General features: G+C 30.4%; 2 protein-coding genes across 2 annotated transcripts in view; one reads left to right on the top strand and one right to left on the bottom strand.

Annotated features, from left to right (window-relative positions):
* Positions 1–15,016, top strand: part of LOC145325001 (b(0,+)-type amino acid transporter 1-like) — a 355,348-nt gene that overhangs the window by 2,044 nt on the left and 338,288 nt on the right. The window lies entirely within an intron of this gene.
* Positions 1–15,016, bottom strand: part of LOC145324999 (uncharacterized) — a 63,333-nt gene that overhangs the window by 29,294 nt on the left and 19,023 nt on the right. Inside the window, exons 8-10 of the mRNA XM_080167777.1 lie at positions 8,755–8,846; positions 4,277–4,354; positions 1,431–1,528 (exon numbers count right to left, since the gene is read on the bottom strand). Of these exons, the coding sequence (XP_080023903.1) occupies positions 1,431–1,528; positions 4,277–4,354; positions 8,755–8,846 (268 nt within the window). The remainder of the gene's footprint in view (positions 1–1,430; positions 1,529–4,276; positions 4,355–8,754; positions 8,847–15,016) is intronic.

Below are 15,016 nucleotides of genomic sequence, written 5' to 3'. Positions count from 1 at the left end.
TAGGATCAAAACAGTGACAGCAAACCATTAAATATTAACCAACACTCCAACCAATTGTGAGCCGGGGTGTGGGTATTACATGGCAACATTTTCATTCAAAATAAATATAAAATATATCTATTAGTTTATTACTCTAAGTGTGCATTTTAAAAAGCAAGTTTGCTACAACAAACCGTTTAATATTAACCCTCCAACCATTTGTGAGCCGGGGTGTGGGTTCAAAATAGCACCAAAGAATATAAAATATATCTATTAATTGATCATTAGGTGTGTATTCGAAAAGCAAGTTTATTTTAGCAGAGATGTCGGTTCAAAATATAAACAAAAAGTTTGCAGGTGTGTGTTCTTAAAGTTAATGAATTGTTAGCAAAAACTATTTTATTATTTATGTTTTAATTAGTTCACTTTAGATAATATTCTCAATTATTTAGCAAAATATCTAAATCAATTCATGAAATGTATTGCTGAAAAGTATATTATATAGTTGTTTTGCTTTCATAAACCAACTCTGTGTCTGCTATACTAGAACATCTTAGAGGCAGGCGAATGATGGCATTTAGTTTATAATAATAATAGTATAATCCTTATAATAAAATAACAGTATGTTTGTCTGTCTATCTGTCTGTACCGAAGGATCTTTCTGAACCTATATGTTTCTCCTTTACTAGGTAGTTTCTCATATCACCTGGGAAGGTTTATAACTATTTTGGGGAAGGGTACCATCACCCTTACAAGATAAATCGCCCCTAGAAAAAAATTACCCCCCTTCCCGCCCTCAAAGGCCCCTAGAGGCATATACTTAAACATCTAGAAAATTTGTCCCGAAAAATAAAATTCAAAAAGTTTTTATTTCCATACAGGCTAGGGCCGCAGTCACAATTATGTTTATATAAAAAATCAGATCAAATATCAATTTTAGATATGTACTACATTTAATATTATTGGCCATACAAAATATTTTTCTTTACATATTTGATTTAGAATTATTTTACAGCACCTTCTTCAAAATCCACTTATTTATGAATATATGATATAAATTTTATGAATATTAATTGTATTTTCCTACATTTCTCATGTATATAGTCGCATACCATAGAAACTTCACTTTTACAAGTATTTTAACAAGGAATATAACATTCATAAGTAGCGAAGCACAAAAAACATTGATCGAAAACGGACATAGTAAATTATAGAGCAAATAGTTATTGGTTACCAAGAGAGAAGAGAGAAGAATGATTGAAAATCACGAAAATTTCATAGTAAAATATTTTCATTCATTGAATGACCAACGGACTGACGGACCGACAAACAAAGTAACTTGTTTATTTTATATAAAAAAAATACCTAACAAAACTAAAGGCCTATTAAGGAGCTTTGCTATAAAAAAAACATTCTCTTTTATTTAATCTCCATGACTCTAAGAACCATACCTGACAGTTTTCATGCTGCCGTCAATTTTAGTCCACTCTTTACCAGTTACTCCATGGCGAACAAATACTTCGTCAGCTGCGTTCACAGCCCAGATTGCCTAAACAAAATTATCATTCTATAAACTGGAGTAATAGGGTATATTTCTGCCTGTCTCAAGCAAAGACTTAATAAAAGGTTAAAAAGGTGATTTAAATTATATTTAGGAAGGTTTTAGATTTGCGACAATCCTCCACTCCATAAATATAGCATACAATTTAAATGGAAAAATTTGAGAAATACAATAGTTTCAAACAAGTTTCAAAGGAGTTTAGTATAAAACCAATAAATAGTAAATCGACTCTGTCACCAACAAAAAAGAAGATAATAAGAAAAATATTTGAGTATGTACTCTAATGTACACCTACTCTAATATGATTTACTCTAATAGCAGTATACAAAATTTCTTAGGAATGTAGGGAGTCAGTAAGTCAGTGAGCCAATGAGAGAAACGGATCTATAAAGAACAAAACCAAAGCTATAAACAAAATAATTAGATCAAATAAGGGGTTTTCAACAACACTTTCATTTATGATCTAATTAATGTCATAATTATATTTCTTCGGATTTAAAGGGAATAGGAGTCAGTAAGACAGTAATTGAGGGAAGAGGGTACATAGATAAGATGTGTCACAAATCTATAAACAAATCGTTTAACTATGTTTTTAAGTAGCATAGTAATAAAATAGTTAAACAAGATAGCTTTTTCTTTCAAAAAAATATATATATTAAAAACAATTTCATATTTAGATTTTGCATCAAATGTTAATGCATCTAATATTTATTCAATTCAACCTATATTTGTATATTTTATAAAACAAATATGTTTGTAAGTGTACTTGAATTTATACAATTCAATTTAAGAACATTATTGTTTACCATCAAGATATTTCCTCAAAAGAAATGGAATTTAGATAATAATATTGAAAAAAGGATGAAAACATCCATAAATAGCAAAGAACAAACGTAAAAGTGAGTTATATAGCAGATGTTCAGTTGTCATAAAAAAGAGAACTTCAGCTATAAATCCTATTTTTATATCAAGGAATTTTAGAAATAAGTATCTCTGACTTTTACTGGATGCTCATTAATACGGGGAATCATCATCAACAATTTCAGCTGGATATCTTAAATAACATTTACTCCATAACGTTACAAACGGACTAACGGTCAGACAAAGTCAATTGTGAAGTAGCTTCGTTATTTTTGTAAAGTGAGTATTCTTTCTGTTACTAAGTTTTAGTTTAGCTTAAACCCATCACAGGAACGAAAGCTAATTTCCTTGAAAACAGTCGGTTTAGCAGTTACAGAGATCTTAAGCTCCAGACAGACGGAAAGACTCATTTGTAGTTCTACTTATATATATACTGAAGGGCGTCCAAGCTTTTTTATTTGGGGGGGGGGGGGGTAAAATTCAAAAAAAAAATTGGGGGGGGGGGGGGGTAATCAACCCCTTTACCCTTCCACCCCCCCCTTATTGGACGTGCTTGGAAATACTTTAAATTTAAATGACCTAATTTAGTAAATGACATTCTGAAATGGAATGAGAGAAAAATAAATCATGTTTTCGCCTAGCCCCTTGGACAGGTAAAAAATGGGATATGGATTAACTTATCCTGTAAAGTGCATACTTTTGACAACCGTAAACTACACTTCAAAGTACAGAGGATAGTACATTTATTTTTTTTTATACTAAATTGTTTTGCACTTTGTATAGCATTGACAAAATTGCATTAAGCCCTGGCTTATACCATAAAATATCGACCAAAAATTAAAAATGGTTAGGTTTTTTGTCTGTATCTTAATATTTCAATAACTACTAAACCAATTATATTTTATCTTTGAGGAAAGTTTTTCATAGGTCCCAGGATTGTTTTGATTCACCTTCTTCTACCCCTTTAAATACAAACCCTAGATACCAGGGGCCCAGCCGCTAGTGCTTCAAAATACAAAATGTAAAAACTGCCGTGCATTTAAATAAAATAAATACTATCCCTTTACTACAAACACCTAAGCTTTTAAATCAGTTAACTGCATGCTTGACAAGATTAGCAACTACCCAAGACAATTGACTAAAGTAATTTCCATGATTTGTTTCTACAATTTTTAATTGTACACTTTAATTTTGACTCTCCTAACTACCAAATACATCAGTCTTTACTTAAAAGCATTTTTTAGAATTAGAACTTTTCTTAAGATTTTCAATAAATATTTCTATAATTATTATACAGAATATTACAGAATTTACAAAACTGTACAAGTTTGGGAATTTAATAGTGAATATTTCTATGACTAATTTCTAGCTTGAAGGATCTTATTGACAAATGAAACAGTTTACTATTTTTAAACAAGGAAAATATTAGTTTTACAAATAGGTATTAAATTGCAAACAAGAATGACAACATCCATCAAGGCAAAGCTTAAAGATAAGATAGTCAGAAAGAACAAATAATTATGATTATAGTTTGAAAAAACATAATCTACTATTTAAAATCTAAACTAAACGGACGATGGACGTATAACGAGTATAGAGTTGCTACACTATCCAGATTATATATAATTATTACTAGAATCCTGAATGGTTTAAGTCTGTAGACAATTTAACTAGCCTAAAATACTATCAGCGCTAGTCGTTACTGACGGACAGGCGATAAAACTAGAAATCCGTCGATTTGTAACTAGGACAATCGCGACCATAAAAGTCCAACCTATTCCGTTTAGCTATTAGCATGATTTGAAGGAATGTTCATACAGACTTATACTTATACATTTGATATTTTTGATAACTTTAAAAATCTACTGAACTTACCTTTGCGCTTGCAGCCACCTCCCTCATCTTTCCCATAACAGGTGCCCAGCTACCACCGTTCCCGCCATGCAACATAACCTACAAACATGAGAAATGAACAACTTTATAGTAGCTTGTCACAAAGTAAAATTTTCAAGATTTCCCACAACTAAGCTTTAATAGAACACTGTTTTTATCACTCAACATGGCAAATGCCCCTGGAGGTCTCTACGGATAATTTAAGGGAGGGGGGTGAGGTAGATCTACCTCCACTTTAAAATTTATATTTAGAAATTGTTTTCAATATATAGTTGGGTGGTTTTTTCTAGAGGCAATGCATCTTGGAAGGGTGGTCGTACCTAAATACTTATAAAACTTCCCAGGACCTGTAAGAAGCTAAACTGTAAAGGAGATACATTCGGTTCAGCGTTTATCGAGTTTATACATACGCTCAGAGAGATAATCATCATGTTACTTCCATGAAAGGAAAAGCTTTTTAATATGTACTTTCTCACTTAGTTTTATCTACGAATAAATATTACCAGACACTTGAAATTAAAGTAAAATTGTTCAATGACAGCGCAACGTCTTCTTTATTTTTGCGTGAAATTTGAGTAGTTGAAAATGGGAAAAATATTAGATTTCTACAATTTGCAAGTTCATTCGATTTATAATACTAACAAGGATGATAACATCAATAATAGCGAAGCTCTAAAATTTGTAAACAAATATGAACACATGTATATTGTATAGTGTAAAAACTTAACAAGCAGAACATTAATTTAAATGTATAAACAAAATAGTATATTGAATTGTTGCAAAACTGTGAAAATACAGAATTCTGTTCAAGGACATACTTATATTTTTATGAATCGATTATAATGATGCTTTGCTAAAAATATTGTAAATTGTTGTTCCAGGAATCATTTTTCGGATTATTAGGATAATATATTGTAGAAAAAGGGTTGTTAAAAAGTTTTTTCAAATATGTTTTAAATGTACGTACGGGCCTATATAAATGTTGCTTCGCTTTCTAACTCGCACCTGATTGTTACAGGAACTACCAAAGTTTGATATTGAAAGGACAATTTAAAATGCCTAGATTAACGAAAAGAGCTAATCTTTACGTACGGACGGACGTGCAGACCTTAATTATATAAAAGCTTCGCTTTTAACAAGCATCTCAAGCAGTTCTAGGGAAGTGGGGGGTGGGGGGGGGGGGTATCACTTTCATTTTAAATGGAATTGCTACAAAATATTTGGTTTTAACGTAAAAGTTACATTAGTTATAATTTTTTTAACTTTGACGGGGAAAATATAATGATTAAATATTTACATAACAGCTTAATTTTTATTTGTTTTACTTTTTAACTCAAAAGAAAATTATATAAATAGGGACAAAACACTTCATTTAAGAAATGACTATTTTTTAGTATTTAATGTCTACTCTGATTTAAAAACAACTATTCAAAAATATACCTATTACCTAAAACCTATTTTTAAAATGATTTTGTAGCACTCCAATTGAATAAGTTTTGTCTATATCTTTACCTATAATTAGAACTGAAATGTGCAAAAATTTTAAGGTTACTTTTTTCACAAAATTACATTACAGATAAATATCTTAAATGCGTAAAAGTAAAAGTAGTAAGTATTAGTAAACAATCAGTAATTATGTATTTTCTCTAACAAATCATAAACGACTGAATACACCATTTTGACCTTTCTATTGTTTTACTTTAATGGCCGCTCCATAATTTTCTTGGAAGCTTATTTCAGTTTTCTGGTTCTTAAACTAATCTTATTGTAGTAGTACGAGACTAGATTGTAGTGTAGAGATTGTCTTTACCATGACACTTTGGTTAAGTGTGACTTCCGAATTTGCGGGAAGTTCTAGAGATCTTAGTCTTACGGACAAAAACCCCCAACACCAGGAACCATCAAGTTTCAACAGCAGGTTTGAGTATAGATTTATTGACACAAACTATTTCAAAGTCCTGAAATTACAAAATCAATTAATACAAAATTCCAGTTTTTATAACCACGTAATATTATTTGCTTTTTAAAAATCTTTTTTCTCTACGGTTAAGAATCTTTGGGTACTTTGGCTTTAAAGGAAAATTATTTGGTTTATTTGATCCTTGTTAAATGCAAAAATAAAGGCACATAAAAATTACTAAAACATAATAATTGAATCATAATAAAGTTTCATGTGTAGCTGGCTAAAGCCTTTAAACTTAATAAATCCGTCCTATACGCCATTCAATTTAAATAAAATGAAGAAAATCTACCTGAAGTTCTTATGGTTAAAGCACCTGGTATACTAGGGTTGTTCACGCACTATGAGACCAATGATAGGCCCGACTTTATTCTCCGAAATCTTCATCCACTCACATATCATTCAAAAGTAAAGAACGTGGAGACACCAAAACATAAACAACATTCCATGCCGCGTCTCTTTAGGAAAGGAAAGTCAAACAAAGACGACAATTTCGCTGAATTGGAATTGTGAATAAGGAAATTAATTTCGATCTTGATAAACACAAAGCTTCCTCGAAAAGAGGTTAAGACAAGAGATGCTCCGCGCCTAACTTGTTTTTTGTTGTTATCAAGAGACAGCTATGAATAGAACACTGATAACGGTTTATGCTTAATCATTGTTGCCAGCCGCCAATCCTCCAAGAGGCAGGGGAAACGCATTCCCCCAGCTACGCCTTTGCACCACCGCCATCTCACCCCCGTTCTAACCCCTCATTGCATCCACCACCAAGCCATTCAAGCCTTTGGTATCTACACTGCTCTAGTACATCTATTTATAACTTCTGTATTTGACTATAAATATCACTATTTGTTGTATTAATCTTTAGTTCAATAAAAGCTACATTAAAATCAACATTATCTATTCATGAGAGTCTTACATAATTTTACATCAACATAAAATGGAAAGTACGATTTATTTTGACCTTACACAAAAAAAGGACTTTAAGACATTTTGATTTTTAACTATTACAGGAATCATTATTACGTCAAGTTTCAAAGCTATAGGACAATATAATCATAATATGCCAACATTAACGATATGATCTATCCGTTAGGGACGTGCGGATTTTAACAGGTAAATTAATGTAGATTATAGTTGCATTTTTTATTAATGAAGTTGAAAAGGAAAATGTAGGAAAAAGAAAAAAATGACTGATAAGCAACATTAACACTAAAAAGTATTTGCAAGATGAGGCCAGGGATAAAAGGATGTTGATTTATATTTCTTTTTTATGTTAAATACCAGGAAAAGAAGGGGCAATGGAATGTAAATTGCATGATTCATATTAGTTATTTATACCATAGTATTATAGATACCTTTCCGCGGATATTAAAATGAAACATTATATGATTAAATCCAGTTTTGTTAGCCCCGAGGGACGAACTAGGGCAAATAAAACTGGTCTTAATTTTTACGAATTTAATTTTAATATTTTTATATTAAATTCATTAATTTTACTGGGTTAGAACCGATTATCAACCAAACTGAAAAATCATGTATCTATAACCAAATACAAATCATAAAAATTAATTCCAGTTTTGTTAGACCGGGACTTTGGCCCCTTGAGGCAAACACTACTGTTTTTAATCATATAATTTTTCATTTAATTATCCGCAGAATTATGTCTATAATAAAATAAATAACTATTAAAAGTTAGGTAACTTTTCGCTTTCATTTTGGTGACCTTGATATTCCTGATAATATACAGATGTCATTTAGTATATTGATTGCTTAAAATACTTTGCTAAAACATTTCTCAGCTACTTTCTTTTTAAGGTAATATGTGCAATAATGCAAATTTTAAATAGCGCTGCTACTCTTTAGATATGTGCTTATTGTATTGATAAAATGTATAATAGTAGCGGTTGCGCCCCTAACGTTTATAGGCTCTGTTTATGAAGGGTTAAAAATATTTTGGGCTCTATCCTAAAAATTGAGGGTTTAATTCGTTCATAAGTTACATAGGAAGATTGGAGTAAAGGATTTTAATTAGGAGTGTTACATATAGTTTAGGTTTACTCATTATGTCTTGATGCTATCTGTATGAGATGTGTTTATACTGTGATTTTGCTTTTATATATATCGCAAATATTAAAATTTGCAGAGGTTAAAATTAAAAGAATAAAATACATATTTAGTAGTCATATCCACTAAGACAAACCCCCAAAAACTGCAGAAACAATAAAAAAAAATTTTCATTTGTTACGGCTAGATATTTTTTTAGTTTCATGTTCTTGTAGTTTTATCGTCCTTGCTTAAAATTTTACAATAAAAATACAATGTATTATTTTGTCCAGGCTTTAGAGTACATTTTGGTAAAAGCAATGCATTTTAAGAGCTAAATCTGCTTACAAAAAAAAATGTAAAATTTCGTAAATGTCTAGGTGAATTTTTCAGACTGACTTAACCAGAACCATTGTTATAGAGTAGCCGCGCTTATAAAAAAAAGAATACTTACCGTAAAATCAGTTTTAACCGCCCAAGTACCATTCTCACTGGCACAGATACAACGATATTTACCATCCACTGCCTTCTGCCACTCCTTGTGTTCTGAGATAGATAGATAGATAGATAGAATGATAGATAGATGGATAGATAGATAGATAGATAGATCGATAGATAGATAGATAGATAGATAGATAGATAGATATACAGATAGATAGATAGATAGATAGATAGATAGATAGATAGATAGATAGATAGATAGATAGATAGATAGATAGATAGATAGATAGATAGATAGATAGACTTTCAAAAAAGCCAAGAATTATTGACAACAAGATGAAATGCTGTTCCCCCTCAATTTAAAAGAAAAGTTTTTTACACAAATTTGTTTAAAACAAAGTTTAGGCTTATATAGTTTTAGTTTTTACATCTGTCAAACAAATATTTTGTGTCTTTATGAAATGAGAAAAAAAGTGTCGGTGTTTTTCTAGTATTGCTCAAGGATTTATTTATAATTTTGAATTGTGATTTTTCATAGAATTAAGATAAGACAATGCACAATAAATTTATGTAAATCCCCAATCATACCCACAATAAATTCGCATCTGTAGATTAAAATTAATGGTTGAAAAGTTTGGATACTACTAGTTGAGATAATACAATTCAAATCAAGAACCGATAGTTTTTAATCCAACGAATAAAATATCGTTATAAAAAATCTGGTACCAGTTTAATTTACAGTTCATTGCCCCCTCCTATTTATTACACTAGCGGCTAGCCTCTAGGGGCTTTGCCCCAAGAGGTATAATTACATCTTTTATTACCTGGGGATCCCCCACTCCACCACTATTTTAAATAATTTTGTTTAAATGGCGGGGGGATTTTTTTGTTTTTGGGGGGTTGGGGTGTCTCACCCCCCAAGAAAATAGCCTAAAATCACCACAGAACCAGTAGGTATATTCCCTGAAGATTAGAATTCGATCGGTTCAGTGGTTACCGAGATCTTAAGAGACAGACGGACAGACAGACGGACAGACAGACGTACAGACAGACGGACAGACAGACGGACAGACAGACGGACAGACAGACGGACGGACAGACATCATTCTACTTTGTATTATAGATATAGACTCATGCAGATGCCTCTTACTTTTTTGGATACCAACGGCGGCGTCCTCAGTAATAAGAATATCTCTATTCTGAGGGGTATAAAATTGGATATAATTTTAAAAAATAGAGTCTACATTTAAAGAATAGAATGTATATCCATCATAAAAATGTTCTCCGTACAAAAACGTTTATTTTAACTATTTAAAAGAATTTCAGTTTTTTCCCAATATAGAGGGTTATGAGTTCTGAAGAAAAAAAATTGTTGCCTCTAGAATGTTATAATTTTTGGGGAATTGTTTGTAAAATTATTTTATTGTTGACTTAATGCCATTGTCTAAAACATTCAAATCTAAAATTATATACTTATATTTGTTTAATTATTGTCATTATTTTTGAAAATATCATAAGGGATCTTAAGGGCTTAGATAAAGGACGATAAGTTGATTTAAATTCCAACTTAAAGTAAAAAAAATAACCCCTTCTACAAATTAAAACAATGGGTTAAAATGTTTGGTCCATACTCATTTGAAAACAACCAATCAAAAGTCTAATCAAAATTTTTTTTTAAGCTTAGGGTACCAGTGTAATTTACAATTTAGTATTCATTCATTTCCTGTATATTATCTACGTTTTTTCTACTGATATTATTACATAATCTTGTGTTAATAAACGTTTTACCTTTTTTGCTAAAATTTAAGTTTTAAGCAAATAGATTCTCTTTATTATTGCTATATAAATTAAAATCTAAATTTAATTATATTTCCTGCTAATGTTTTTAAGTTGTAAATGTTTTATTTTCCACATTTATTTGTTTTAATGTTAATTTGTTGACATATTCCTTTTAAAAACCTAACACTTCCCCTTCAAGGTCCGATCCTTCAAAATTATTATTATTTTAACGGATTCCTTTTTAAATGTAAAAATAATTTATACAAACCAATTTGAAGCTTCCCTCAAAATATTTGGCATCTTCATCCTGTTGTAAGACAGACAATGAAGCATCCAACTACTTTATTATCATTTGCAATATTACTAAAGTTAACATCTAGAGATAGTCATTTGTGAATCGAACTCTGTCCTCAAAATTAAAGCATAAATTCGCATTTAGTCGGAATGATATTTGAAAGATAAATGTATTTTGCTTAATTGCAAAGCTTTTAATACACCTTTTAGCAGAAATACGATTCATTTCAAATTTGTTTACACCTTTTTTCGCAGGCATATGCAAGACTATTAAAGTATTATTCATAATAACAAGGACGATAAAGTCAAATAGAATAAAAGGGGTTTGAAAAGACAAGCTTAATAAGTACATACATAAAAAATAGAAATAAAAATAGTTAAAAATCATAAGAGTTAGAAAATATAGAAAAATAAATTAATTAAAGAAGGACTTCTAAGGAGGTAAGGATAGCCTAAACCCTTTCCAGATAGCAGTTTTTGATATCTTACTGTACTAGGTGAATATTTTTTTAAGAGAATGATTGCTTTACCATAATTCATTATTCTTTTATGCTAGTTTTGATTTAGAAAAGTAGTTAAATTAAGTCTTTTTAATCTTTTCATAAAAAAAGATAACATCCATAAATGCGAGGCTCTAAAATGCTTTAATTAATTCAAACTAACAATAAAATTTGACGAGCATTTGCATAACTCAAAAAGAGAATATTATAAATGTATAAGGGTAAACAAAATTGTATGTAAATTTATCAAAACAATTGCGTTAATACAAGATAATGTTTAAGAATACACTTATAGAGATGCTTCGGCTTTTGAAATTGTTCCTTGTTGTCATAAGAATCTTTATTCCAAAAATCATATAAACTTAATAATTATATCATAAAAATTGTTGTCATTTTAAAAGTTTGAAATGGATGCTTACATAGTTGCTACGTGTTCTTGTTACATATCATGCATGCCAAGCATGTTTAAGGCTATTTTGGAAATAGTTAGGTTGGTTTAAAATCTTAACGTATTTATCAAAGTGAAAAATTATCTCTTCCACCAAAAAGAAATCATATATAGCAAAACTACTGAATAATGAATGAAAATTATTTTAAATTGTTAAATTCTTCAATTTTAAGCAATTTGACTTTTATGGCGTGTTTGATAGAAATTAAAGTATATTTGTTAACATTTAGAAATTTATTTAAATTTAAGTTTCTTAAAATAGAACATTACTCAATTATAAAAGCTTTTACGTTCTTCCTATCTGTATCTATATTTTAAAAAAAGCATATAAAGGGCTATTTCCAATATTTCTAAAATTTTTAGATTACTTTTGTCCAAGGATGGTTTTAAACTATTTGTAGGATGAAACCTCAAATGGATATATAGTTTTATTTAAAGAAAATATTTAACTATTTAATAGTGTTACTATTGCCTATTCTCTATAATTAGGGTATGTCCGACTGTACGTCCAATAATTGCAAAATATATATCAATAATTATCATAAGCTTCTTATTATTTGTATCAACTTTAAATTTTCTGAAAAATGATTCTTGTATTTGAAATAAAATAATGTAACTCTTGAAGATCAAATTGTTTCTCTTTATATAAATATTCTACAAACCATTCTTGTGTCTTAAGCAGAGGCGTGCAGAAGGGGGTGTATCCACCCCTCTGGTAAAATTGAAGGGGTAAATCCACCCCCTATGTTTTAACTACCTACACCCCTCTACAAATATCTTGACAAGGTTCTAAACCCCACTGATACACCAACCTAAAACAGAGCTGGATCTTTAAATCGTTTTATTGGTGCGCTAGATCGGGGCGATCCAGTTCACCCCAATTTGGCGCGACAATGACACTCGTTGAGTGCCATTGCCGCGCCAGTACCACGCCACTGGGAGCGCTGGTTCGCCCTTTCCATTTTGATTAAAAGATTAAGTTTTAAAAGCTATTGATCCATCTCAACCCAAGACTACTTTATCAAACTAACATCTTTGTACAGGCCATATATATATTTCAATAACTAAGGTTATCATTCTCAATCGTCCTGTAAAGGAAAAAAACACAAATCAGTAAATAATACATACAAAAAGTCTATTTTTGAAGAATCTGAATAAGATATTTAACGTTTCTTTTTTTCTTTTTGATTTGAAGAATTGTAGAGATGCATCGCATCTTTATAAAAGGTTATGTAATTAGAAATGCTGTTAAAATTAAATTTTCATAATTCATATTAATAAAAACACATACCTATAAACTTTTTTGACATTTTAAACATATTTACACTCCCGCTACATATCTATTTATGGTCTAACAGCAGACCATTTCAAAACAAACAAAAAAACAGCTGAAAGAAAGGGTTGAAGATTTTGAATGGGCGTAGCAAGAGGGGATTGTGGTGTGGTCGTTATTTTCATTTTTTTAAAAACATTGCAACTGCATTTTACATTCTAATATTTAATACAGGGTCAAATTTACGAATATAATATTTTTCTCTAGATAACAAAATCCAAGGGTCATTACTCTGCACTTGCTCTAATGGCACCATTTGAAAATCATTGGGCTGGTGTCCATTAGAAGAAAAATGAATACCTACAGCTTTGGTTGAATTTGGTTTAATGGAACTGTTATGGGCATTAAATCTATCACAAATACGATTTTTTGTTTTGCCAATGTACTGTGGTTTTAGTCTACAATAGCCAGATTGTTTAACACATGTTATACAATAAATTACATTAGAAGATAAACAATTCATACTCGAGAGAATAGGAAATTTTTCATTTGTTGTTGATGATGTTAAATAATTTGCAAATCTGGGTGAATGTTTACAAAGATTACAATTTCTATTACAATGTTTAAAACCAATCTTTTTTCTCTCTGATTTTCGATCATTTAAAACAGGAAGTTTGGCTCGAATTAAATATTCTCTGAGATTTTTTGGCCTAGTCCACGTAATCATCGGTGGGTGGGGAAAAATTCTTTTTAGTCTAGGATTTTTTACCATAACTTTCCAAAATCTAAAAATTATATTTGAAATAGAGGGTAAACGGGGGTCATATTGTAAAGATAAAACTGGGCGTTTTATTTCAGATTGCTTAGCAACTTTTTGTAAAGCAACATTTCTATCAATAATTTTCACTTTATCAAAAGCTTTTGTTATATAATTAACTTTATAACCACGTGATAAAAGCTTTATTTTCAAACAATCTAATTTGTTTAAAAAATATAAATTTTCACTGCAAATACGTTTTAGCCTTAACGCTAATGAGTAAGGTATATTTTCTGTAATATGTGAGGGGTGACAGGATAAGGGCGAAAGATAGTTGCATTTTCGCCCCGGTTTCTCATAAAGGTCAGTTTTGATAAAGTTATCCTTTGTCACAGAAATAACTGTATCCAAAAAAACAACGGTTTTCTTGGTGAAATCATAACTGGCTGTAAACTTAAGATATGGATGGAAATCATTTAAATGTTTAATAAATTTTAAAAGATTAAAACCTAATAATATCTAGGTGCGCCGAACTGGACCGCCCCTATTTAGCACACCACTGAACAATTTAAAGATCCAGCTCAGGGGTTGTAAACATTTTCAAATGCACTTCACACACCTCCTTGGAGAAACCCTATGAACGCCACTAGTATTAAGTATCTGGCAAATATAGGGAAATGCATATATTAATCATAACAGAAATAGTAATACATTCTTTAAATCCAGGGAGTAAGGAAGGGGACAATGGGCAATTAATTCAATTTAAGAGTTTTCGTTGAAAAGCAATGAAAACCAGATTTATCCAGAAAATTTGAACAAAATTGTAAAGGGATCATGGTAACATAATATAGAACAAAATTAGTTAAAACCAGCCATCTAATACAAATTTTCCTATCTGCTATATTCAAAACTAACTCAGCGCTTTTACCCAAAGTCAGTCAGAACCTGCTAAATTCTTCCACATTACCTTTAAGCCAGTACCCAAAGTCTGAGACTCTTAAAAATTGAATATTCGATCCATTGTCCCCTCCCTTACTCCCTGCTTAAAATCAATTTTAATCAGCAAAAATTAGATTAATTTTGTTGATTTTTTCATTATCTTATCTAAATCCATGCTTATTTGTATTTATTATTCATATTGAAAGACTTTTACTTTCATGTGAGCAAGGAATCTTGCAATGGAGTGAAACAACAAAGGTTTTAGGTTATAAAACATTATACATA

This window comes from Acartia tonsa, chromosome 7 (genome assembly GCF_053477335.1).
Source record: "Acartia tonsa isolate MP-2025a chromosome 7, ASM5347733v1, whole genome shotgun sequence".
NCBI lineage: Eukaryota > Metazoa > Arthropoda > Copepoda > Calanoida > Acartiidae > Acartia > Acartia tonsa.
Note: the sequence above shows the minus strand (reverse complement) of the source record. Positions and strands in the feature narration are given on the sequence as shown.